At 41.2% G+C, this 23,346-nt stretch overlaps 1 protein-coding gene across 3 annotated transcripts; it reads right to left on the bottom strand.

The window, feature by feature from the left end:
* Nucleotides 1-462: 462 nt before the first annotated feature.
* LOC130515055 (serine/threonine-protein kinase BRSK2-like) lies at nucleotides 463-22,909 on the bottom strand. 3 transcript variants are annotated; one of them, XM_057015039.1, is made up of 21 exons: nucleotides 21,791-22,909; nucleotides 21,619-21,723; nucleotides 21,193-21,287; nucleotides 19,049-19,134; nucleotides 18,427-18,567; nucleotides 17,771-17,887; nucleotides 17,562-17,595; nucleotides 17,425-17,493; nucleotides 17,059-17,205; nucleotides 14,811-14,842; nucleotides 14,453-14,617; nucleotides 13,083-13,180; nucleotides 11,774-11,924; nucleotides 11,570-11,630; nucleotides 9,555-10,161; nucleotides 8,308-8,356; nucleotides 7,838-7,961; nucleotides 7,634-7,735; nucleotides 6,138-6,246; nucleotides 4,719-4,808; nucleotides 463-4,641 (listed from the first exon to the last, which is right to left on the bottom strand). In XM_057015039.1, exons 2-21 carry the CDS (start codon nucleotides 21,704-21,706, stop codon nucleotides 4,418-4,420), a joined length of 2,589 nt encoding a protein of 862 aa, XP_056871019.1. In that variant the 5' UTR covers nucleotides 21,707-21,723; nucleotides 21,791-22,909; the 3' UTR covers nucleotides 463-4,417. The 3 variants fall into 3 exon arrangements, with proteins under 3 accessions (XP_056871019.1, XP_056871021.1, XP_056871022.1); XM_057015041.1 differs by having other exon boundaries at nucleotides 9,555-9,825; nucleotides 21,619-22,905; XM_057015042.1 differs by lacking the exons at nucleotides 19,049-19,134; nucleotides 21,791-22,909 and having other exon boundaries at nucleotides 21,619-21,644.
* Nucleotides 22,910-23,346: the final 437 nt, after the last annotated feature.

Raw genomic sequence — 23,346 nt, 5'->3', positions numbered from 1 at the left:
AAGGAAAACAATAATTTGCTTATATTAGCATTGGTTGTGGGCCCCTAAACACCAATACCCTCAAAACAAGACAAACACATATGCCTTTAAGCAAGTACACAGGCCATGTCAACTTGAAAATGGAACACACCAGCAACACAAACACAATTCTCAGTAAATGTTTGTAAAGCATGAAATTTGGTCCAACCACAAAAGGGAAATGGCAATCTCTTATATAAAGACTAAAACAAAAAGTCAGTGTAAACACACCAGACTGTCATACCTTGAAAATCTTGTGCCAGGTTTTGGTTTATAATATTGATGTTGCTTCTGAATGATTATCACTAATAGCTGGTATTTGTATCTGTTTTTCTCTTTTTTCAGATTCCACTGACATTATCTATGTTCCAATTTAACACCAAAAAGTCCTAAATGCTCAAGTCTTCCTCTGTTTTAAAGAATAAAGCACAACAAACAATAAAATATGTTTCCATTGTTGTTTATTGGTCAGCATTTCTCACAGGCAATAGTATTCTTTGTCATAATAGTGCACTTTTCCTGTTTTGTAATTATACTACAGAATTTTTTCTGCTTGTTGCCATCATCATTGATCATCTTGACCTACCCACCCCACACACCTCATTTTGAATGTTTCCTGATGTCATACATACATACAAATAATAACAGTTATAAAGGGGGAAAAAATTGAAAGAAACCTGCTGCATGAGGTGGAGGCTCACAAGAGGGACATTTGTAAACATTGGTGTGAGGCTGGTTTGGGTGTTGAAGAATATGTGGCGAGACAAGAGATTATGGTTTTATAACTACAATGTCAACAAATAATAGTGAAAGCTATATAGATATGGATGTTGTACAATGAAGACAGTCAAAGTATCGCACTGAGTATAGAGTGTATGAAATGTGAAAGAGAAGGGAGTGATTATATATGGGTGGGTGACATAATTGTATGTGCATTTGGGATGGGCATGGAGATACAAAAGAGAAGGTAGGTGGGGTACAGAGAGGTGAAAGGAGAAGGAGAGAGGTGACAAGGAGGGAGACTTCTTTCAATAATAGTTTGTCATTAGGTGCATTTACTCAAAAGTAAAGCAGGAACAGCCAGTTTTTCTTCTTCCACTCCTGGATGCTCAGCAAATGTTTCAGGTAATGTTTAACCTTTGCCTTGATTCAAAAGTTGTCTTTTAACTTGACTGCTTACAACTTAAAATACAATTGAATATTATGAATTGAGCTTACTGAGTCATTATGCAACCCTGTGGAGGTGAAGAGTGTCCAAGGTTTTTTAGAACCATTCAGAAACCAAGCTGAAAGCTCACCTGCTGGCCATGATTATCAGATTAATAAGGTTTTGTACTTGGATGTTAATTTTGTGTAAACAGATTACAGAGCACGTAGTCCGAACTAGGGTTTGGAATTGTACGGTTTGCCTATCATAGCAGCGCAATGGCCAGTACAACAAGTGTTACAAGTGTTGGCTTTTGCAAATAAACAGGAATGTTTTGCATGAAATGTGCTTGGTAAGAAAATACATTTGTGTTTGCAGTCACTGCTCATGAAATATTCAGCTCAAATTGTCTATGCAGTCCCACAACTGTCATTTGAGCTAAACACAAGATAATGGGAACATGCTGACATTGAACAGAAACAATATTCGCCATGTTCGTGTTCCTGTTGGCTATCTCTAAACAAAGGTGCAAGTCTGACAAGTAGATGTCAGCTTTGTTCCCATAAATCAAGGAAAACATTGCATATTTGACCTGATGAAAAGCACCAGCTGAAATTTCCTCAAGATTGCCTGGGGGAAAAAAACCCCACCTGTCATAAAGGTTCATTTTAATAACAATAACAAACATCTAAAGATGTTTAACCCCAGCAAGGAGGGTTTTTTTTTACCCATTTGTGACATTGTTTGTAACTTTCCACAAAAATTAACATATTTACGAAACATACCAAACGTGGCTCTTAACCGATTTTAAATTGAAAACATTCTGTTAGTGATCCAGATTACTAGAAAAAATATGGGGAGACTTACAACTTCCTAAGACTTCAGAGAAGTACAAATATGCTGTGAGGGATTGTTCAGCCTTGGTAAAGGTTTGCTCTTGTACATTGTGCAACAAACAGGGTGGAACACACACCATCACAGCCATGCCCACAGCAACTCATGTATGCACATTATTTGCACAACACAAGAAATGCTCAGCAGCTAACACCGAGGAGGAAGACAATGCTGCACTGTTGAGTTAGGAATGTTAAAGAAGGGGAGTTTTCCACATTAAAAAAAGTATTTTCTATTCTTTGCTAGAAAATGGAAAATATGAACAAATACATTCCAAATAAATAAATAAAATAATTCAATACATTTCCATTACTTTTAGTTCTGAACATTCAAACAGTTAGAGCTGAACTCTATTAGGCTGCTAGCAAACATTAAAAAGTTAAAGCAAAATAGTGCAGGACCAGCCTAAACGCACTTCTTTCCACTGCATGGCACCTGTCCGACTGGCCTTGTGTTATGTGCTACAGGTATGGTGGACGTCCCACGTGTCTTGGTCATGGGAACAGAACACAATGTAAGAATGTCACAGTATTACAACTCAGGTTAATTAAACACTTCATTATATTGCACTATTTACTGCATGTTAACTAGCAAGCTGAGGCCTCCACATCCAAACATGGACAAAAGGTTTTCCCTAAAACCCTGTTCCAGCCTTGAGACTTCAGCCTCTTTTTACATTGTCTTGTCACTATGAAAATCGCACATTAAATCAAAAAGGGCTCTCATCCCTACTGTGATTTTACTACATATAATCAGTGTATCTTTTTTAGAGAGTAACCACGAGTAGCACCACGGTCAGCAAAGTAGGCGTCATGCAGTGGAAACAATGGAAAACATACCGAAAAATTAAAAAAAGCAAGGGTTAAGTTAATTTGTGTGGCTTTGTTTTCCTTTTCCTTTCTCATCTGTCTGTTTTTTGTCTCATAATGTATCTGTCTACTCCTCAGTTTTCCCTTCAGAGAAATTACTTTTTTAAAATATTTTTTTGTTTTTAAAAAAAGCTATTACCTGCAGGGGAACAGGTGTAGACCAAGTCTGCTGCACAATATTGACACGATCATAAAATCATATAAAGAGTTATGAGACAATGTTAATCATTCATTTCTGCCCACTGGCTGCAACCCGTAACCAGGGATATTCTTTATAATGCAAAGTTGAAGGGGTTTATCAATAAGATGAAGTAGAAACTGTAATTACATGGAAACTAAAGCTAATACATTATGGTGATTACTCGGTTTAAAGTTATCTACAGAGGGAGCTTTATCCTACTATAAGTAATTTAAACATTGAAATCAAACTGCTTATTTGTGTATTAGATTGGGACTGTTACGCAGCCAGCAGGTGGAAAGAGGAACTACAACGTCTTTATTGTAAATGTGCCACATGAGTGTAAGCTGAAATTTAGACTGGGACTAATCTATTTGATCTTCTAGCTGTTCCTCATTTTATAGAGCTGTAATTTGTAAGACATTCTATCAGTGGACTAGTGTCCTCACAATATGTGGAAATCAATCTAGTAAACCACTGTTTCTCCACCATTAAAGGCAATATGGTATCATAGCTTCATCAGAATTATGGGACTTGATGCTGCTCGTACATCGAAAAAAGCAATTTTTTTTTAGATATTCACCTTATAATGACATTATGTGCCTGATTTTTATCCACATCCATCATTCAGCGACCTTTCTCCTTTCGTCTTTAATTGTTAAAGAACTGTTTTGCTAATTGTTCAACGGCATTTGAAGAAGTATAAAGCACAAACCCTTCAAAACAACTGACGTTGGTCTGAAAAGACTCCTTTAGCTCTTTTCTTTGAGAACGCTTGTCTTCAGTAGCAGTGAGGATAAAGAAAGGGCAACAGGCTTCCTGTGTTGTGACTCAGATGATGCTGAAGAGACCTGAAGATTCTGACTGACAGCTCAGAAATTATTATTATTTTTTTTAAATGGAGGTGATTTGTTGAGATCGATGTCTTCCGTGTGCTTTCCTGTTGTGGTGGAGCCAGTCATCTCTGCATTTCCTTGGTGCTCAACTTTTTTCCCTGGTAAATCTTTTCCCATTTTTTCCTGATAAAGTCTGACTTTTTTGAGGGGGAGATCTTGCCGTGGTCTTCCATCCAGGGTGAAGCTGCCATTGAATGCTAAGATCAGCTCGACCTGTTTCAGAAGACTCAACATTTCTGCTAAAATCCACCCTCTGCAGGAAAATCCTCATGTCAGAAATTCAAACAAAAACCTTGTCCCGTTGCTTTGGAATAATAGCAGTAAGCAAAGTGAAAAGTGAGGAAGAAGGAAAGGAAAGAATGTGGGAAGGATTTGAGATAGGAAGAGGCCAGGGTGGGGAGCTTTACATTCTTTTTCACTGATGAGACTGCGTCCCGTTGGACGTTGAGAGGAGTCTGGTGTTGTCTTTTGCTGAACCTTGTCTTTTTAGGACTGTCTCACTGCTGCTGCCACCACTGCCTCCTCCTCCCCCGTCCACCGCACGCTCTTTCTCCCCGTGCTCGGATCCGCTCTCGGAACGTCGGGAATTCTGACGCGATGGGGTGCTGGGCTGGCGTGAAAGCTGACCGTTCTTCTCATCTGAGGTCAATACAAGCAAAGGAAGAAATGAAATGATGGGGAGATGTGCTAGTCTCAGTCTTGGCTGTTTTACCTACCAGCCAGTGCCTGCACAGAAGGCTGATCGTGAGTGCTCAAGAGTTGTGCCTGAATGGTTTCCACCACTCTCCTGAATCTGCGACTGGGGCCTGATCGGAAAAAGAGGAACATGGGTCGTGTACGTGTAACGTGTAAACTAATACAGAAAAATAATATAATGATAGATAGATAGATAGATAGATAGATAGATAGATAGATAGATAGATAGATAGATAGATAGATAGATAGATAGATAGATAGCGCATAACCTCAGAAAAGTTAAACCTTAATAAACAAAGAATTGTCCATATTTTTGAGCTTCCTTTGTCTTCCTAGTAAATTCCCAAAGTGTTTTGCTTTTGCAAAAACATTATTTTTCAAATGCACAATTAATTTTTGTCACTCGCCAGCAGCAATAACAATCACTGTGACTTTAGGCTCAAATTAACTTTTACCCATTTTAATGGCCATCGACAGCATTAACTACCTTTCTAGAATGTAGAATCTAAATGTTCCATGATAGCATACAAATTAAAATGATACATAGGTCTGGCATTAATGCATTGCCCCAATGTGAAGAGTTCATGGTTTCATACTTTCAGCTCATAATCCAAAAACTGACTGTTTTGGCCTTAGAAAGGTTGTTATTTTTACATAACTGCCCCCAGAAACTGATTTTTATGTTGACACTTGACAGGGAAATAAAATTAACAGGCGAACCATTTTGTCCCACAAAATGTGAAGTAAAATTCCGGGATCATTTACACGAGGAAACAGAAGAACTGGTTAAAGCAGCACTGATATGCATCTCACTTTCAAGATGTATGTTTTCCTACTAATGTACAATAACTTATTCACCCATCAAATTCAATCCTTTGTAATGTTCAGCTATGTCTCCCCCCATTATCGGGCCAATGACGCTCATCTGTGTGACTGCATCATTCGCTGGATCAAAAATCTTTTGATTCACATGTGAGGGTTATAAAGCTATACGCAACCATTCACACTTGGGATTTCTTTTTTTTAAAAACAAAAAAAATAGATTTTGCAAAATTCAACGAATATGTTTTATTGTTATGCCTCTGTTGGAAGTGACTTTGCAGAGAAATATATGCAACTTTTTTTGGGGGGGTGGTCACAATACAATAATAAATTTGAACATAGTTCTCACACAAGAGTGGTGATTTTTTTCCTGCTAAATTGGAACTAAGCCTTAAAACTAGGCTAAGTAGATCCAATTTGCTTGCTTCATGTCAGGGTGGCCTACAAAATTTTTGTTTGGGCCCATGGAAGCTGTTTGATAAAACCAATCTTAGCCCACATTACCAACAGAAATCACAAGTACCAGGACAGCTGTATTAAATTGTTATAAACAACTTGCTAACAGGTTATTTGATACCACTATACACATGTAATGTCAGTGTGCCTAGCCATGTTACCTGTTATTAGAGTGAAAGTGACACTGTAGATGCCAATCTCTCTTCTTCCTTCTTTCTCTGCTCGTTCCCTCTGTCTCTCCCGGTCTCCCTCTGAAAAAGCAATATCCACCTATGAAAGGAGAGAGGGTCATAACCAGGGAGGCTTAATTGAGAGTTTATTAAAGTTCCCACAGACATCCGCCCGGACACCCGCACAAACAGAGACAAAAACCGGTCAATGCAAGTAGAGCCATCATTAAATAACATGTATATTTAAACATGTCATGTAATATTGTAGTGTGTTTTATGACAAAAGCAAAACACAAAGCAATACGATTATTACAGGTGGTCTGTTGGGAGGAAATTGAAAGTCCTGGGTGATCTTTCAGGAGGCTTCATGACCTGGCCCCTTTCCAACATGAAAAAGTTGTCTCTCATCGCGAATGAACTGCGAGATATTGAGGCAGCAACTTTTACGTGATTTAAAGTGAGTAATCCACCCTTTTCCAACAGAGAACCCTGTCCTCAGACTAATGACGAGGTACCATGGTGTAATGGACAACCAACTTGGCTGTACCATGTCAAGTTGAACCATGTGGAGAGGTTATTGAGTAGTGGAAAAGCACCTTAAAAGGCACTGATCTTCAGCCTAGTCACATCACACTCAGCACCAAACTGTTCCAGTGTGGACAGGGAAGGAAAACAGACCTCTTCTGCCATTGCTCCCATATACATACTGCACACACTCCACAGAATATATAGAGGAACACACTTGTAAACTCACTGAGCAAATTTCCAGGTATAGAGCTCATCCAGGGATCAGATGGTAAATTTCCATTGTTCCTCTTTGAGCATAATTAACAATTAGTCTCCTTCCCCACTAGAGAGGTGACATATCATGTCATATTAGTCAATTTTAGCAGATAATAATTGGACAAAGCCACAAAAGCCCCTCTGATTCCTCCATTGAACCCATTAGTAGATGGACCCTTGACCCTGTGTTGTAAGGAGCCTGACCAAGGCCCAAAGCATTTTTAGCTATTCACAGACAGACTTTCTGCCCATGCCTGGCTCTAGAGGGGACCAGTTGGGCAGAGTGCACTGACTGAACCTTTTTATGTCTTTTCACCAGGGTCTTGTTGAAGTAAATCTAGTCTGAACCTTTATCCGCAACCAGTTAATCTTGAGAGACCCTGCCAGAGGCAAACTGCCTCCTTTACTCCGGCTCCTAGCATCCTTGGGGCACTCAAACTCCTTCACCATAATTACGTGGCAGTTTATGATCATCATGTCAACATATATTTACGTTATCTTGAGTAAATGAATTGTATGTGGTGGTAAACTGTAGAATACCAGAACAAGAGAGGAAAAGTAGCACTTTTAGCTTGTTTTCTATATTTTTGTCAGTATTAGATATGAACTCTTTTTGCATCTCTAAATATTTATTATCATCCTTAAGTCAGAAGTTAAACTCTTTCCGGGCTATCACGGTTAACAAAACCTAAACTAAACAGTACCTGGAATTTGACAGGCTTCTGGAAGACAGACGGGCCACCAGAAGATTTATATTCTGCCCGGAAACTGTTTTGGGACAAAACGCTGTGGCTGAGGGACGGGATCTGGAGAGTAACACATGTGATACTTGGTGAGAACGACGAAATGGGATCATTTTGAAGTACATTATGCTTTGGAATTCTTATTTTTAGCCTGATTGTACTCACAGAGAGAAATGCTTGAACAATGTCAGCCTTGATAGAGCTAAGGGGTTTGTCTCGTATCAGAACAAAGATCTGCTCCTCTTTCTCCAAACTGATGAAGTTCCCAAACCAGGACCTTTTAGCCAGTCTGCAAAGGGACCAGTGAATAATTTACAGATTAGCCCTGGTTGGACATAAGAACAAAACCAGAACAGTCCCTGATAACACCAAAATTATTTACCATCATCAGAAACTGTAACTAACTAACCTGTATAATAGTATACTAGTACGTAGTAATATCCAATTTAGCGGCATCTAATGGCGAGGCAGGTAACAAAATATGCAATTCCTAATCTTCAATTAATTCTGGTTGAGTAATACTATCTCTTTACAATAACAGCATTTTACTCTTCCTAAATCAGTGGACTGTCCAGACTGAAGCAAATGCATGCATTTTCCTTGAGATTTTCCCACAGATTTTGTTTTGGACTTACTCTGGGCTGGACTCTGGAGTTAAACTGGACATATCCTCTGATGTGGGAACTTGAGAGAAAGAGAGAGAAGGCATGAGTGTCAAAGAGAAAAGGTGATGAATCTTAATGATGTGTTTTAATTGCTTTAATTACAAAGGATCACATAATCAGGCATTGTTTCACATGGCTGAAAGCTGCAGGCTGAGATCTGTGGGTGTTTCCTGGTAATGACAGACTCTATTTTTAACTGACTGTCTGACTGTTTAAACACAATGTTGACCAAACTACTATTTTTGTGAGTCTCAGCCATTGTGAGTCATAAATCAAAGCATTCTGAATGTTAAAAAAGCAGTGCCTTTCTTTTTTATTACTATTCATTTGCAATGTTTTACATGCACCAAACTTTCTCCTCTTGAGGGGTAGAGGATTTGGCTGCAACTGTCCTGCTTAAAATGTGCAAAGTCAGACTAACTCCTCTAACAAGCACAACAGCTTCTCAGTGATAAACAACTGAGACTCCCTCTATATCAGTGGTAGCCCAGTAGGGAAGCAAATGTAATGTCTATGTAATGTCACAGATTGGTTGACCAATTACTGTTTGTCAAAAAATAAAGCTGTGTCTGTTGTCATTCTATCAGATGGCAGAACAGCTTTCTTTATAAACTACCAGACTTCCAAACTCAATTTCCTCGTGTAAACTGACATATCAAAACAGGATGCTTGAGAAGGTTCCTTCCTGGTATCTCTACTTCTTAAAGGAAATGCATTCACTAACTAGTAGTTTATCATTGTTTTTACATGAAATTGAGCATCCCGGTTTTTATACGATTTTTTTTTTGGTATCCTGTTTCAGCAAAGCAAAGCAAAGCAAAATCTTCAAAGCAAACATGGCGTCGGCAAACGGAGCGGCATATTTTTGGAGCTTCGAGGAGCATCATCTGTCTATAATGAAGATCAAAATGCTGACCTATTATGTCAGGGTTGAATAGACTGAAGGATGCTGGTTTCCCAGCACGCGTGTTGACGCTAAATTCTTATTTTGCTATCAATAACTTAAATTGCCATAAGTTGCAATGTGATATTAACATTTAAAAGTGCAAACCCCTCAAGAAGCCTCAGTGGTCTCACTTTGACAGATGTAAAAAAAAAGTCTATCTAAAGAACTGACGACATAGTAATATTGTGATTTCTATATAATATATATATAGAAAAGACAACATAGTAATATTGTGATCATGATGAACAAGGAATTTTGGAAAATTTGTCACCTTGCAATTTACGCCGATGGAAACGTGGTGAGCCAAGGAGGTTGTTTTTGAATGAGTTGAGCCTTGTCCTCCAGTGGCCCGAGCTTGAGGCGGCCAAACCCGGGCTGCCTGGGCTGGAGGGTGGGGTCAGTGACAATGAAGCCCCGCCTCCTCCATCAACTCTGGACGAAGAGGACGAAGAAGAAGAGGGAGGGGTTGTGGAGGAAGAATACTGGACTTGGTGTACAGGTGTACCCAGTGGGGTGGGCAGCGGGGAGCCCTGCGGCGTGACCTGTGACACAGGAGGAGGTGTGGCAGAGGAGTTAGAGGGTGAGTGGACATTCTTAGACTTGAACACAGATGGCGAAGGAAAGTTGAAAATGCGTGGAATGGGTGAGAGAAGTGGCGAGGGGGAGGGGGAAGGAGAGCGTGGAGTCTGGAGGGGGAGGGACTTCATGGAGTGGAGCTGTGGCCGCTCGGTCGGGCCTTTTGAGGGAAGGGTCTGGGTTTTTGGGTCAGGTGCCGGGCGGGTCGGCCGTGAGGTGGTGGCGGTTCCTGATTTGGGGTCTTTTGAGGAGGATGTGGAGGATGAGGTGACTTCTGATTGGCTGAATGTGAAGACCGGGCTCTGATGACAGATAGAGAGGGATGGGGAGAGGGAGGGAAAGAAGGATGGAGAGATGAGAGAAAGCAATGGGGATGAGTAACGGTTGATTAGAGAAAAAAAAACAACAGAGTCATCGAATAGAAGATGGATCCTGTTACCTAGTGCACCCCTGAGCCTGAGGCAATACTGTGCGTACAAAATGTTAATGTGCAAGTATGACAATGTGGCAGCATGATGGATGGCTGGAAGTGATAAAGCCAGTAAGAGCTATCAGCAAAAAAGCACTGCAGGAAATTTGGTTTTGTAGAGTCGATGGCTAAGACTGATACATATATATTGAGGCTGCTGGCATTTGTCATTTAATATGTTTGTGTTCAATAACAAACGACCCGATAAGACAGACAACATGCTCAAGTTTATGCATAATGCTTGAAATAATCTGCATTTCTATCATTACCAATGACTGAAAGGGAAAAACCAACACTTGAGATATATTTGCTACCACACTTACCAATACCCTGTGGAGAAACACATCTAAAAGGTCAAACATCAGCAAATTAGAAACACTTTCATCAAACACACGCTAGCAAATCAACCCACACTGCAAGGTGACGAGGAAGAACATTCGGAATGCCTCGTGTCCCACTAGAATATACATTATTTTTAGTCAGTTACTGGGATCGTGGGGATGTCTTTGCTGTTGGATCCACAGCTGTCGGATAAGTTAAATCTGTTTCATGCCACTATATCGTGGGGCTACTTTGACAGCTACAACTTTAACAGGCAGCTCTTCTGATCCAAACCCTACTAATGAGAACTAAGCCAAGGTCATGCCACATCTATTGAGTTATCGGTGCATTTTAAGATTGAATCTAAAGGGGAAAAACACATTCTTTTAATCAGGAAGACCTTAACCCAAGACCACCTACTGGACCACCTGAGTTTACTTTACATCCACCTATCACACAGATAGCCAGTAAAGTTAACCAAACAGTCTGTATTGCCGTGGGACAGCAGTTGGCTGAAAAGCGAGTACAGGCCTTTCAAATGAAATACCTGTCAAAGATTATCTTTCTTAGAAGAGCCAGGAAATAATTCAAATGCATGATTGCAGATGTGATGTCAGTATTGCACATCCATACAATGTACAATCAATGTCATCATCAGGTCTACCAAACTTCTCTTTGTTAATCCCTAATTGATGCTCTTGCGTGTAAGCATAAAAAAATCAAAGATATGGCTTTTTATTGTGAGCACCTGACAGGTTTGAGACAGGTCCCAGTGTAAACAGCTGGCCTGATCTATCACATCTCCAGAAACTGCTGTCTGTTAGCTGTGCAGTGCTTGAAATAATTCACATGATCGTGCAATTACAATGAATCAATAATATGTATCTTAAAATGAAAAAAAGTAGAAATTATATTCTTACCCTGGGACTGCTGAGGGGACTAGAGGACAGACCTGTGGATGCTCCGCTAACCGAACGAGACCTGTTGCCGACACCAAGAAACAAGTTTCATTGTCAGGCTTAATAAGTAAACAGTGAGATTACAGCTTGTTGGTGGTGAATAGAACTTTGTTATCTTTGTGGTATATCAATGCCCCCTGATGATGTTTCTTTATCAAAACATACCTCTGGTTGTGCACGCTGGCGTCCAAGGCCCTGCGGGGTGGGGTAGGAGACCCCTGTTCTGTGACACTAAGGACTTCCAAACTTTTTCTCTCTGGACGACAGCGGCCGTGACGTGTCAGCATGGGCGAGTCCACCCGTTTCCGAGGGGGGTCTTGGAAATCAAAAGTTGATAAAAGAAACCGTTTTGTTGTATGTTCATACATTTGTGATGTAAAGACAAATATGTCTTGTTTTTAAAAGGAAAAGTAGCCTAATATTTCACTTTTTTTCCCTTCTTGACTTCTTTATGCTAGCATTCTTATTCAGGGCCACGGGGAGGGAGCTGGAGTCTATCCTGGTTGCATATGGACAAAGACAGGGTCCACCCCTGAAGGAGTCGCCAGCTCATCAGTGGCCCGATATAAGGAAACCTGCTTTTTCCGCAATGAGGCTTGAATTAAGAATCCACTGCTCCTCACCCCCTCTGCTACAGACTGAGCTAACTCCGCACGGCAACCTTTTATCTTAGAAAATGTATATGTGTGTGTGTAGGTCTGCACATCCAGAATACATAAAATGAACTCCAATATTCCAAAACTGCCCCCTGGACTCTGTGGAGGAACTGGGCAACAGGGCCATGCTAAGGCACAGACACCCTTTTTACTGCTCTCCATGTCTGTTCAATGGGACTATGTATATATGGAGCTATGGGCATGTACGTATATACAGTATGTATAGATATGTAGATGCATTGATGGGTGATTGTACACCCACACACACACCTTGCCATTTACAGTTATTTCTCCTTTTTTCACTGACCAACTTCCCCCACATGTACATACCCTTCATAATTTCCATATATCTTTAAAAAATATTTTTCATATTCAGTACTTTACATGTATGTGGTGGTATTTCCCTTTTATGCTGCAATAAAGTGCAAATTTCTCGATTGCGAGACTATTAAAGTTTTTTCTTATCTTAATGCATCTTATTACCACAACTACTACTATGACTAATAAACAGGAAAAAACTGAATTTTTTGGCTCAAATCCCATTAAATATCTACTTTTCTTTATTTGATATAACTAGCTTGTTTGTGATAAAGCCTCTGCTCTATTACTCAACTCAACTCAAAAACAGGTATAAAGGTATAAATGTCTCCATAATGAAGTGGAATGGAAGATGAAAACAGTTGTATTTGTAAAGAGCCACAACATCCTGTCACTCAGTGGGTTTACCCGACACCTAAAACAGTCACAATTAAAGTGATGGCACTTTTAGAATTCAAATGTTCAAACCAAAGATCAGGTGCAAAAGCAGTAAAGCTAACCTATGTCGTTTCTGGGTGGCAGATCCTCGTCTTCACAGCTGGGGTATCGCTCTTTCCTGTCCAACAGGAGGTAGTAGATCATTTTCTCTTGGTTTTCCCTGCCAAGCAGGACACAAAATGAGATGGGCCAAGAGAAGAGAGTGTGAGAAGACATGGACGTGACCACTGTGATAGCCGATCTGACTCCATCCTGCCTAATTCACCAGTAACCATTGCAAGATAATACTCTGAGAGTCTCAAGCATGAAAGGAAGTCCAAGCCAGGTTTCTCATCATGGTTCACCCCACTGCTGTGATGCCAGATCAACGATTTAAACAGAAGTAACGATATGAACAAATATTGAAACTGACGTCATTAGGAAAGAATATAATAAAATTCTTTCTGAATTCTTCTAGGACCAAAACTGTGATTAATTATTACACTTGTACATTGTTCATGCTTGCTTAATATATTGCAACATGCAACTGTTATGTACAGCTCTGAGTTGCATTAAATGAAATGTCTTTCTTTTTATTCTTCATTTCCACTTCATTCATCGAACTGCCTTTGCATTACGAGGTGTGGACAGCTCAATTAGTAGTAACTGTAGGCCCTTTGTGTTTAATCTGTGTGGTCCACTGTAAAAAAAAAAACAACCTTCACTGGTTTAGGTGAAGAGGTGTGGGGCCATAGGCAATGCTGGAAAGGAGGAGAAAAGGAGCCATTCTTTGTAATGCCCCTGTTGTTCCTGCCATGCCAGGCAGATTAATTAGGATTCCACAATGAGACAATAAGTACAAAGGAGAAGAAGGTATTCTGACAGGGAAATCAAAGATGTACACACAGTTACACAATTATTTTTACAGTGGAGCTATTTGTCTGTATTATGTAACTGTTAAAAATTAAGCAGATTTAATCAACTCTGACTGGTGCTTGAGTTTGCAACCAGAGGGGATAAGGGCTCTAATGCACCAGTAAACGGCAGAGTGCACAATCTCTCCTTCAGTACTCACAATTAAAGTATTATTTAAAAAAATAAAAATATGGAGCATTATATTTGGAAAATGTTAGACATTTAAGTGTTGTGCTCACTTAAACCACTCGACCTCTGCGCCCCACTATAACCAGTCCATCCAGTACTATAGACAGATGTTCATCAGCAGCATAGTAAATTCAGCAGCACTGACGTACATGTGAGATATGAGTGAGTGACACTGTTGCAGTGGGGGTTATTGAACATCATCTACTATGCTTCTCCTGGGGGAACACAAGATAACCTGTAGCTTAAAATGCTAAACATCTATCATCCCTGTCTTGCCTTCTGCAATGTTGCACACTGAAATTAAATTGTCTATTCAAAGCAGAAAAAGTTGAATAGGGAATGCACTCACTCCTCCCGTGTAAGGTCCTGTTTGAGCTTCACCTGATCCCTGAAGCACCCTAATGAGTACATGCTTTCCAAAACGTCAGGGTCCAGTTCTGTTAGGGACAGGATCCTTTTCAGACACACTCGGCGAGGGGGGGGCTGCTCAGGGCACGGCTCATTACGACCGCCCCTGATGGGAAAGTGTATTAAATTAAGTGCAATTGTCAACTTAAAGCAATAAGAGAAAGAACATTAAAAGGCCAATGGTGTGGGGTTTCAAATGAAAGATTGGCAGATATAGATATTTGCAGAAAGCTTGAGAAAAAAGGAGTATTTATGGGAGTGGAACTCAAGAAAATTAAGTGGAAATGTGATGTACTTACTGGTACCATGGATGCTTCTGTATTTCGTCCAGCTGCAAATAATAGAAACAAAAGATGGCATTATTACATAACATTATTACAGCCATTAAAATGCTGCTTGCTAATCTAAATACCCTTGTGCTAAAAATAATCCACTGACTTTTAGCTAACACTGTAGCCTGCAGGGAAGATGCATTCACCAAAGGACTTCATCGGAGGATTCGTCCCTCATTTGTCATGAACATGCTAATGGCATTAGCACGTTATTGAAATTAGCCTGTTTCACATGTTATGATGACTCATTCACACAAGGCATTCCCTGATGTCTGTAGCTTAATCCAATACACCACATTCTATTATGGGGGTGACCAATTCTTTTTTTTTTTTAAAAAGTAAAATAGTTATTTTGTTGCATTTGAATTTTCCATACCCAAGCAGTGTGAATATACTTAGAAGCTGCATTGAAATGCTTCCTGGTGAGGCAGCTGGTTCCCATGCAGGCAGCTACCAGACAGAGAGACAATCTGACCTGGTTTCAGGCTCCATTAATCAACAGCTCATCAGGCAAAGCCACAGCTTTGATTACATCTGTTGTAGCCGAGGGACCAGGCTTTTCCCCCTATTTTACAGCATGTAGGGGATGTAGAGCAATTCAGACAGTAAAATCATCTACACTCCAAATGTCTTCTGTATCCCCGCCTCTCTTTGTTGTCTTATAAACACTTGAAGCTGTTGTCCCATCCTGTCTGGGATATTTGACCTATCTGAACACAGACACCAATGTGTATATCATGCTTTTAATATTTAACAATCATTTATTGCTGTAATATTTTTGAGACAGCCGTCGCTTCATCCTTTTAGCTGAACTGCTATCGGCTGACTGCTTTGAGGAGAGGAGAGAGTTGTGTTAAAAATGGGAAAGATATTCTTGCTTCACCCTCTATTAATCTTTAAAGCCACCTATGAAAGCACACAAGCCTGACCTATAGATCTTTTTTATTCATCTGTGTTGTATCTTAATTCAGTGTCTTCCAAATGTTCCCTCGTATTTGAGGAACGACCCATCCCCATTACGGCTGCCTTGGTTCAAGCCTGTAAGCTTAGCTTTTAGCCCCATCTTAATCTTGCGCTCTATAAAGTCTTGTCATAGTCAGTATCTCACATCTTGAAGCAAACCCTGAGGAGTAGTCCCCCCTCTCTTTACCTTACTTTTTATTCCTTTAAATGACCTCATCATACTTTATTTGCAGCTTAGACCAATCTATTGTAACGGGAGTGGCAATTCTGTCCCGCTCATCTCAACAAAAACATCAATATCCAAGGAACTAATAGTTTCCGCATCAGTTAATCTGATTACATGATTTTTTTTAAAAAACATTTTCAGTACATCTTTTTCCAGTCAGCAGCCACAACAGCCCTTCTTACCTTTCTGTGTTTTTAAATTTTAGAGACCTTCAACACATTATCTTTAAGAAATTGAAAAAAATTACAGCTATATACACTTTCCATCATTGCAGGCCTCTTAAAAATGGTAAAACATTAATCCGACAATAAACAACTTTGCATGTTTTAATCTGACACAACACCAAAAGTTGCACGGCAACAAGCTGTTATATCATCTACTTTTTTTAAAATTAATGTGAATTATACTCAGGTTACAAATTAAATTTGTACCCATAGAAAAGATGTATTTTCTAAATGTTTTTCTTCCGTTTTGTATACAAGTGGTCATGATGACGGCCCATCATTCATCTTTTTGCTGGAAAGCAAACTAAAATGCTCAGAGAAGCACCTCTCCAGGTCAGCTTATTCCCTCTGACATGTCCCCTGGCTGCATGTCCACGTATTCATTGTGCATTCATGTATCCTGTTTTATTAATCAGTGTAAAAACAGTCATTTCTCCATTGTGGAAATAATAATTGAAAACAAAATCATTTGGTTAAATGGGTCTGGTAAATGGCAGGGGTTGGACGTGTGAAAGGTGTCTTGATACTCTATCCTTCCTGTAAGTAGTCCAGTTTAGAACATTCACTCGTCAGTGGATATGGACATTATTCATTATTATTGCTCAAAAGCATGTCCTGGGGGTTCCCCCTAAGACAGAGGACTGCAGTGTCCTCCAGTGGAGGGGTGTCAAAAATACAACCTGATTTTTCTGGTGCTCCTCCTAATTCAGACAGCAGTTATTTAGATAAATGTAAACCCCAAATGACTGAACAAAACGGGGTGGACGGGTTGATTCGGGGAGTCAATTTCCTCCATACTCACCGTAAGCCTCTTGTCAGACTTGACTTCTATCATTCCTTTCAGTAAATTCTGGCAGTCAGGAGGTATAAAGTGGGGCATATGAAACACGCCGCTCTTCACTTTCTCTAGAAGCTGCCGCAGGTTGTCGTGATCAAATGGTAAAGCTCCCTAAGAGCAGGGAAAAAAGAACAACATGTTTTAACAGGTTTAAGAGAAAAGGAGAAAATGTACTTAAATTAAACATTACTGCTGCAAGGACCTTATTAGCGTAACGTAGCAGTGACACTGAAAACAGGGTCATTTATTAAACTTATCATCACTCATACTTAAAAAAGAGAAGCCGGGTTGGAATTTAAAGATTAAAATGAAGTATTCACAGCGTCTCACCACAAGAAGAGCAAAGAGGATGACCCCACAGCTCCAAACATCTGCCCTGCGGCCATCGTACTTTTCCCCCTGAACACAACGTCAAGTATTAGCATTTAACCCACTGCAGCTAGACTAGAGAGCTAACCTTTACCTACCCTTATGACCTCTGGGCAAGCATAATGTGGGGACCTACAAGTGAAGAGCAAGAGCGTTTGAAATTGTTCAAATAAAAGGAAGACCACCGCAGGGCGGTATAGAAAATGTTTATCTGTTAAGATTTCCACCTAAAAAATATACAAATGATCTTTGAATATACAGATGCTTAAAACTGGTGGAACTACAGATTTGACTACTGTCAACTCACCCGCAGCTCGTTTCCAACAGGCTATCGCCGACTTGCAGCGAGGCCATGCCGAAATCTGCTATCCTGATGTTGTTCTTCTCATCCAGGAGAAGATTCTCAGGTTTCAGGTCTCTGTGACTGGACACCAATGGAGATGATGAACAACATCAGGCCTTCCTGATCAAAAACTTCGACTGAATGTCAGATACACATTATAGTTATATTCTCACATGCAATAGTCACCATTCAGTGAAAAGCCTGTGGCTGTGATGGTAAGTAAATGCCATCCATCCATCCATTTGCACACAACCAGATTGACTCCATATTCTTAATCTGGTTTTTACAATCAGTGAGCCAGAAAACATTAAAGTTTAGCAAAGGAGTGAAAGAACTCAAGAGAGAACTAGGCTAGACTTCATCAGTCGCAAAGGTTCTGAAGCCAAATGAGTCCCAAATCTTAAAAAAAAAAAACCCAAAGGTGGGTGTGGTCAGGACACAATTATCACCTACATCTGTACTACTTGCATTGGGGTTTATGGTTATGGAAAATTTAGGGAAACATGGGAATTATTCATCTGCATTAAGGACTGAAAACAGAAATGAAACAAATCATGTCAAAACAGCGACCTGGACCGACCGGAGTGCTTTTTTTATGACGTCAGCGGCCTCACACGTACCAGATGGAGTGATTGTGGCAGAAATCAAGGGCGGAGATTATTTGTCTGAAGAACTTCCGAGCCTCTTTAGGGGTCAGCCGGCCTTTCTTGACTAAATAGTCAAATAACTCGCCACCAGACACGTGCTCCAATACCAGGTACCTGAGAGACGGCAGACAGATGGTAAGGCTTCACGATTCAAAAGACCAAAGGATTATTATGAGAAATTATGAGATTAACAGCAGCAACAAAGAAACTGGGGCAGACTACAGTTCATGGATTACACAGCAAATCACACATACAGTATGTAAAGTGCAATTTTTTAAACAAGCATTTGAAAAGCTTTGCTTCCTGAGATCTACGCAGAACATTTGGGTTTTTTTCCCCCCTGTGAAATGTTAGTGTTTCGTGCCTGTTATTACTTTGGAACTAAAGTTCACATTCACTTTTACATACGTGCACACCCACAATCCTCCACCTCCCAGATCATGCCGGAATTAATGCAGTTATTTATTTATTTTTGCTTCCAAAAGTCTGTTTTGCTTTTCAACTCAAGGTTGCGTCTGCTCGGGCAGAGCTCCTGAGGCGGCGAGGAAAGACGAGAGTGAGTCAGCTGAAAGGAGGAAGATGAAGAGATACTCACAGGTATTTGTTATTCTCATAGACCTCATACAGCTTCAGAACGTGAGGATGCTCGATTAGTTTAAGAATAGCTATTTCTCTCTCCACCTGGACAGAGGGTGAACATGTGAGGAAAGAATGGAGAGAAACGATGGAGATTGAAATGTCAGACACAAGGGGGTGGTAAAGGAGGAGGGAGCAGGTACAGAGGAAGAGTGAGCGATAAGGTGAGGTAGGTAAAGCAACCATGCCATTTCAGAAACAGAAGATAAAGAAAGGCTGAAACAGGAAAAATATTCATGATAAAACTGCAGTTGCAGCTGTCGTCTTTGGGTTTAGTGGGTAAAATCTGCTCAATTACCTCTGGCCCTCCTCTAGCAACTACTAAAATACATGTATGGACTTACATTCTCAACTATATGATCAGGAACCCTAGAGTCATTTTCTTCTCAACCACCTGACTGATTGGACTGACAGGACATTCAGCACTACAATAAATCAATCTACAGGAGACAGGCAACAAGATGAGCCCCGGCAGAAGTTTGTTCAGTGTGCTTAAATCTCTCCAAATAGATGCTTTCCCAGCTTTCCTGCTCAAAATCTCTCTCTATTTTCCCTCCACCCCTTTATTCTCTTCTTGCGCTGCCTGCAGTTGCTGCAGTCTAACTGGGTGTATCCAAATCTCGCCCAATATGTATTTTAGGATTAAAAAGTGAGACGCTACGTGTAAATGCATAGCATGTCAGCTAGTGCAGCCAATCAATATTTTTATATAAGCCCAGCGATGCACCAGTAATGGAGGCCACCGTGGCTTCCTGGGCAAACACATCTCTATTCAGGGTCTGTCATCCATCCTCTTTACTGGGCTGTATAAAGTTAGAAAAATTGACTTTATTTTGAGGCAACTTAGCCTCGTCTCCTGTTCCCAGCTTTATGGGGACGGACTGTAAGTTTATTCAAAAGAGACAAGCAGTTAGACCAAGTTACCTTTTATCGTGAATGGGGTTTATATAATCTCATTTCTGCAGAAGCAGCTGTTTACATTATGGCTCAGTGGCCAGTCTGACACATGATACAGAGGAGGGAGGCACAACGGCGGCGTGGACTGAGTAGTGGATGGTCCAGTCACGTCATTATCACTCTGATTTAGGGTGTTTTGAGGTCTCTGGAACTGAAATGACATGCATCAGCCTGCATATAACAGGCCTGGCACCTCACTGTGTGCTGGTTCTAATGCTGGAAGAAAGGCAGCGCATCGTTTCCTGTTCCTGTTTACACTGGAAATGGGTCCTCGGGTCTTCCTGTCTCAGCCTAAGTAGTTACGGGATAAATTATGTGACACCAGTGTGGAGGACAGCCACAAATTTTCAGATGCCAACAGTGTTGAAAATTCAGCAAAGAACCACTGACCCAATACAAACCCGACTCCACTGTAACCTAGTACGCATCCATCAGGGACAGGCCCTGTTCTGCTGGGCAGTGTCACTATGGAGGGTATCTGTTGCTCCCATACTGCTGATATTACGATACTGAATGCAGTACTTAAATGCTGCCAATAATTAGCTGGTTTATTTTTCCATCAGTTTCCTGGTTTGACTTCGGAATCAGGGGCCCGTACATGAGAGTCCTACAGCTGATTTACAGGATCAGAATTTCCTGCCATCCCTGACCACCTAAGGGAGCAACGCAAGCAGTTTGATAGACCGCAAAAAAACGTAGCACTCAAACGCTCCGTGCTGGGCAGCAGACAGCTAATCCCTATGGCCTACGCTTCCAGATTTTCCCCACCTAACTGCGCAAAATATACTAGTAACATGTCTAGACACGTGGGAGAAATGTTGAGCATTACAACTGGCCAGTGCTGTAACTTTTCCCATTATTCCATTTGACACCACAGTGTGCACCAGCAAGATCCACATGTTTTAATATCTTTGAACTGTATTGAATACCTTTAAAGACTCCACAAAATATTACTGGGGAGCAAAAATTGGATTTCTCTATAGAAATAAATGATCTGGGATTAACTGATATCTAGTGATAATTCAAATACTGGCATATTTTAAGATGCATTTTAAAAGGACATTCCAGTATTACAGAGGAAACCGTAACATAAATATCACGAGAGTGTGTATACCGCCATTACAGATGCGAACTTAAATAGTTTACCTTCATCAGAACTGACTCAGAGAGCTTCTCTCTGTTGACAATCTTTATGGCCACCTTCTGTCCTGTTATACAGTGGACGCCTAACTTCACCAGGCCTGGAGGAGGGAGAGAGAACATCAGAACTCCTCGTGCAGTGTGAAGAAAAAAAAAACAGGAAGGAGGGGATGTCATCAATTATTCAAAAAGCCTTCCTGACAGTGTCACACACACTGTCCAAACTAAGCTCTTAAAAAATATAAAATAAAAATTACAACTTGCGTTAAGAGGGCTGCTGTGATCCGTTCCCCCTCCCCTAATACTAAAAAAATAACACATCTTTTAAGAAGTATGTATTAGAATAAAACCACGACAATAAGAGGACTAAGAGGGATGAGGATTAAAGCTGTATCATGATTCCGGATTCGGGAATCAGCTCCAGGCTCCTACCTGTCTGCCCCTTCCCAAGGGTCTTCTCCAGCCGGTAAGGCCCCACATACTGGCTGGACTGGCCCACTGTCAGCTCCTTGCTGCTCATTCTGCTGAAATCCTGCTCTAAAATATAAAGAAGGCTGATCAAGACAGCGGCCGCTCCTGCTCGGTGCGCAGCGCCGTAACGCACATCACAGGCGGCGGCGAGGAGGAGACTGAGGGACGAGATCGGTCGTGATCTAAAGCCGGGCCCTGCAGGATACTCCCATACACTTGCTCGTCATGCGGTCCCGTTCCCGGCGTGTCCAGTCCCAAGTTGAAAAGATGAGGCTTGCTTCTCCAGCGTCAGAACGCACGATACAACATGTTTTACGGGAGAGAAAAAGGAGGACGCTGGTGCCAGTGACCGGAGGAAACTTATCACACTAAAGCTGCTATAAATAACACTAGATTCAGAGCTGATTGATCCAGCGTTGGGGGAAAGAGAGATCTCATTCAGAGCAGGGCAGGGACATTTGCACCAGATTGATTTCTGCAAGAGTGGAGTCTCAAATATCCCAAGTGCTGAATGCCCTGATTCAATCCCGGCTCGGATCGATATCCGGGGACCCCCCCGTTCCCCTCTTTCTCATCCCTGCTGATATAGCCCGAAGACGTTTCCACGGTCCTTACGAGTCTCCACGCCGGGTCCCGCTGGCTCTCGACGCGCCTTTGCCCCCGCAGACAGTCCGGATAATAATCTTTTTATCACAACGGCATCGGCCAGAAGAATGGCTTTTCCAATATCCGGTGCACACTTTGGCTTACCCCTCCCCGGCCTTGCATCAGGAAATCGAGGGAGAGGAGGGTGGGTGTGGGGAAGCGGATCCCAAATAAATAAATAAATAAATAAATGAATGAAAGGCAAACAGCTTTTCGGAGTGACGGGAGGCGGAATAGTGCGGACGCGCCTGTGCAGGCTCAGCGCTCGGCCGGCCGATCGCTGCCGTTTCTACAACACAGCAGCATCCTCGGCTGGCCTTTCTTCCAGAGTCTCCGTGCGCATCTCCTCCCTCCGTTAATCTGTTGCCTTCCGCCGGACAAAAACAAAAGGGAGACAACGCGGGGAAGCGGACAGGACGGCCTGACAGAGACTAAGCTTCTGCGCCCAAGAAACTTTCCCACCTCAGCCACTCGGATGGTCTCCTCCTAATATCCTCCTGGCTTCTCTCTGTTTTCTTTTTCTTTTTTTACCCTCAACTCTCACGCACTCCGACTCCCTCCACCTCCTCCTCCCTGTCTTCCTCCATAGGCCAGCATCAGCATCCGGGTTCCGCTTTCTCTCGTCCCCACCTCTCCCCTCCCTGTCTCTCTGTCGCCCCCACCTCGTTTTTAAGTTCTCCATCACAACACCAAGTGCATCGTGGTCCAGTTCAGAGAAGAATGAATGAAACACATGCAGATCGCACAAATAGAAATCCTCAAACCATATTTATTCGCAGCAGAGCTTGGAAAACATCTGAATTACTCATAATTAAATTTGAATCTTTGTCACCATGTTTTTACTGCTCACAAAAAAAAAGAAATTTCCAAAAAGAGTCACTGAATGAAATTTTTTTGATTTTCCTGTACACCATATAAAGCTAACCAAATAAGTTGGTTAAATCTATATCTAAAAATCTATAAATTCTATTTTTCTAAGGCTCAAAGTTAGTCATCATTAAAGATGCTGCTAAAACTATTCCACTTGTAAACCAACACATACTT

The sequence above is a fragment of the Takifugu flavidus genome, chromosome 18, assembly GCF_003711565.1.
Source record: "Takifugu flavidus isolate HTHZ2018 chromosome 18, ASM371156v2, whole genome shotgun sequence".
Classification (NCBI taxonomy): Eukaryota; Metazoa; Chordata; class Actinopteri; order Tetraodontiformes; family Tetraodontidae; genus Takifugu; species Takifugu flavidus.
Note: the sequence above shows the minus strand (reverse complement) of the source record. Positions and strands in the feature narration are given on the sequence as shown.

Excerpts from the sequence above, each read along its gene's own strand:
- LOC130515055 (XM_057015039.1), bottom strand. The coding sequence starts at position 21,706 with ATGAGCAGCAAGGAGCTGACAGTGGGCCAGTCCAGCCAGTATGTGGGG. Across the intron at positions 17,596-17,770 it reads CTGTTGGAAACGAGCTGCGG|GTCCCCACATTATGCTTGCC; the intron begins GTGAGTTGACAG and ends CTTCACTTGTAG. Across the intron at positions 10,162-11,569 it reads GTCCCCTCAGCAGTCCCAGG|AGCCCGGTCTTCACATTCAG; the intron begins GTAAGAATATAA and ends ATCTGTCATCAG.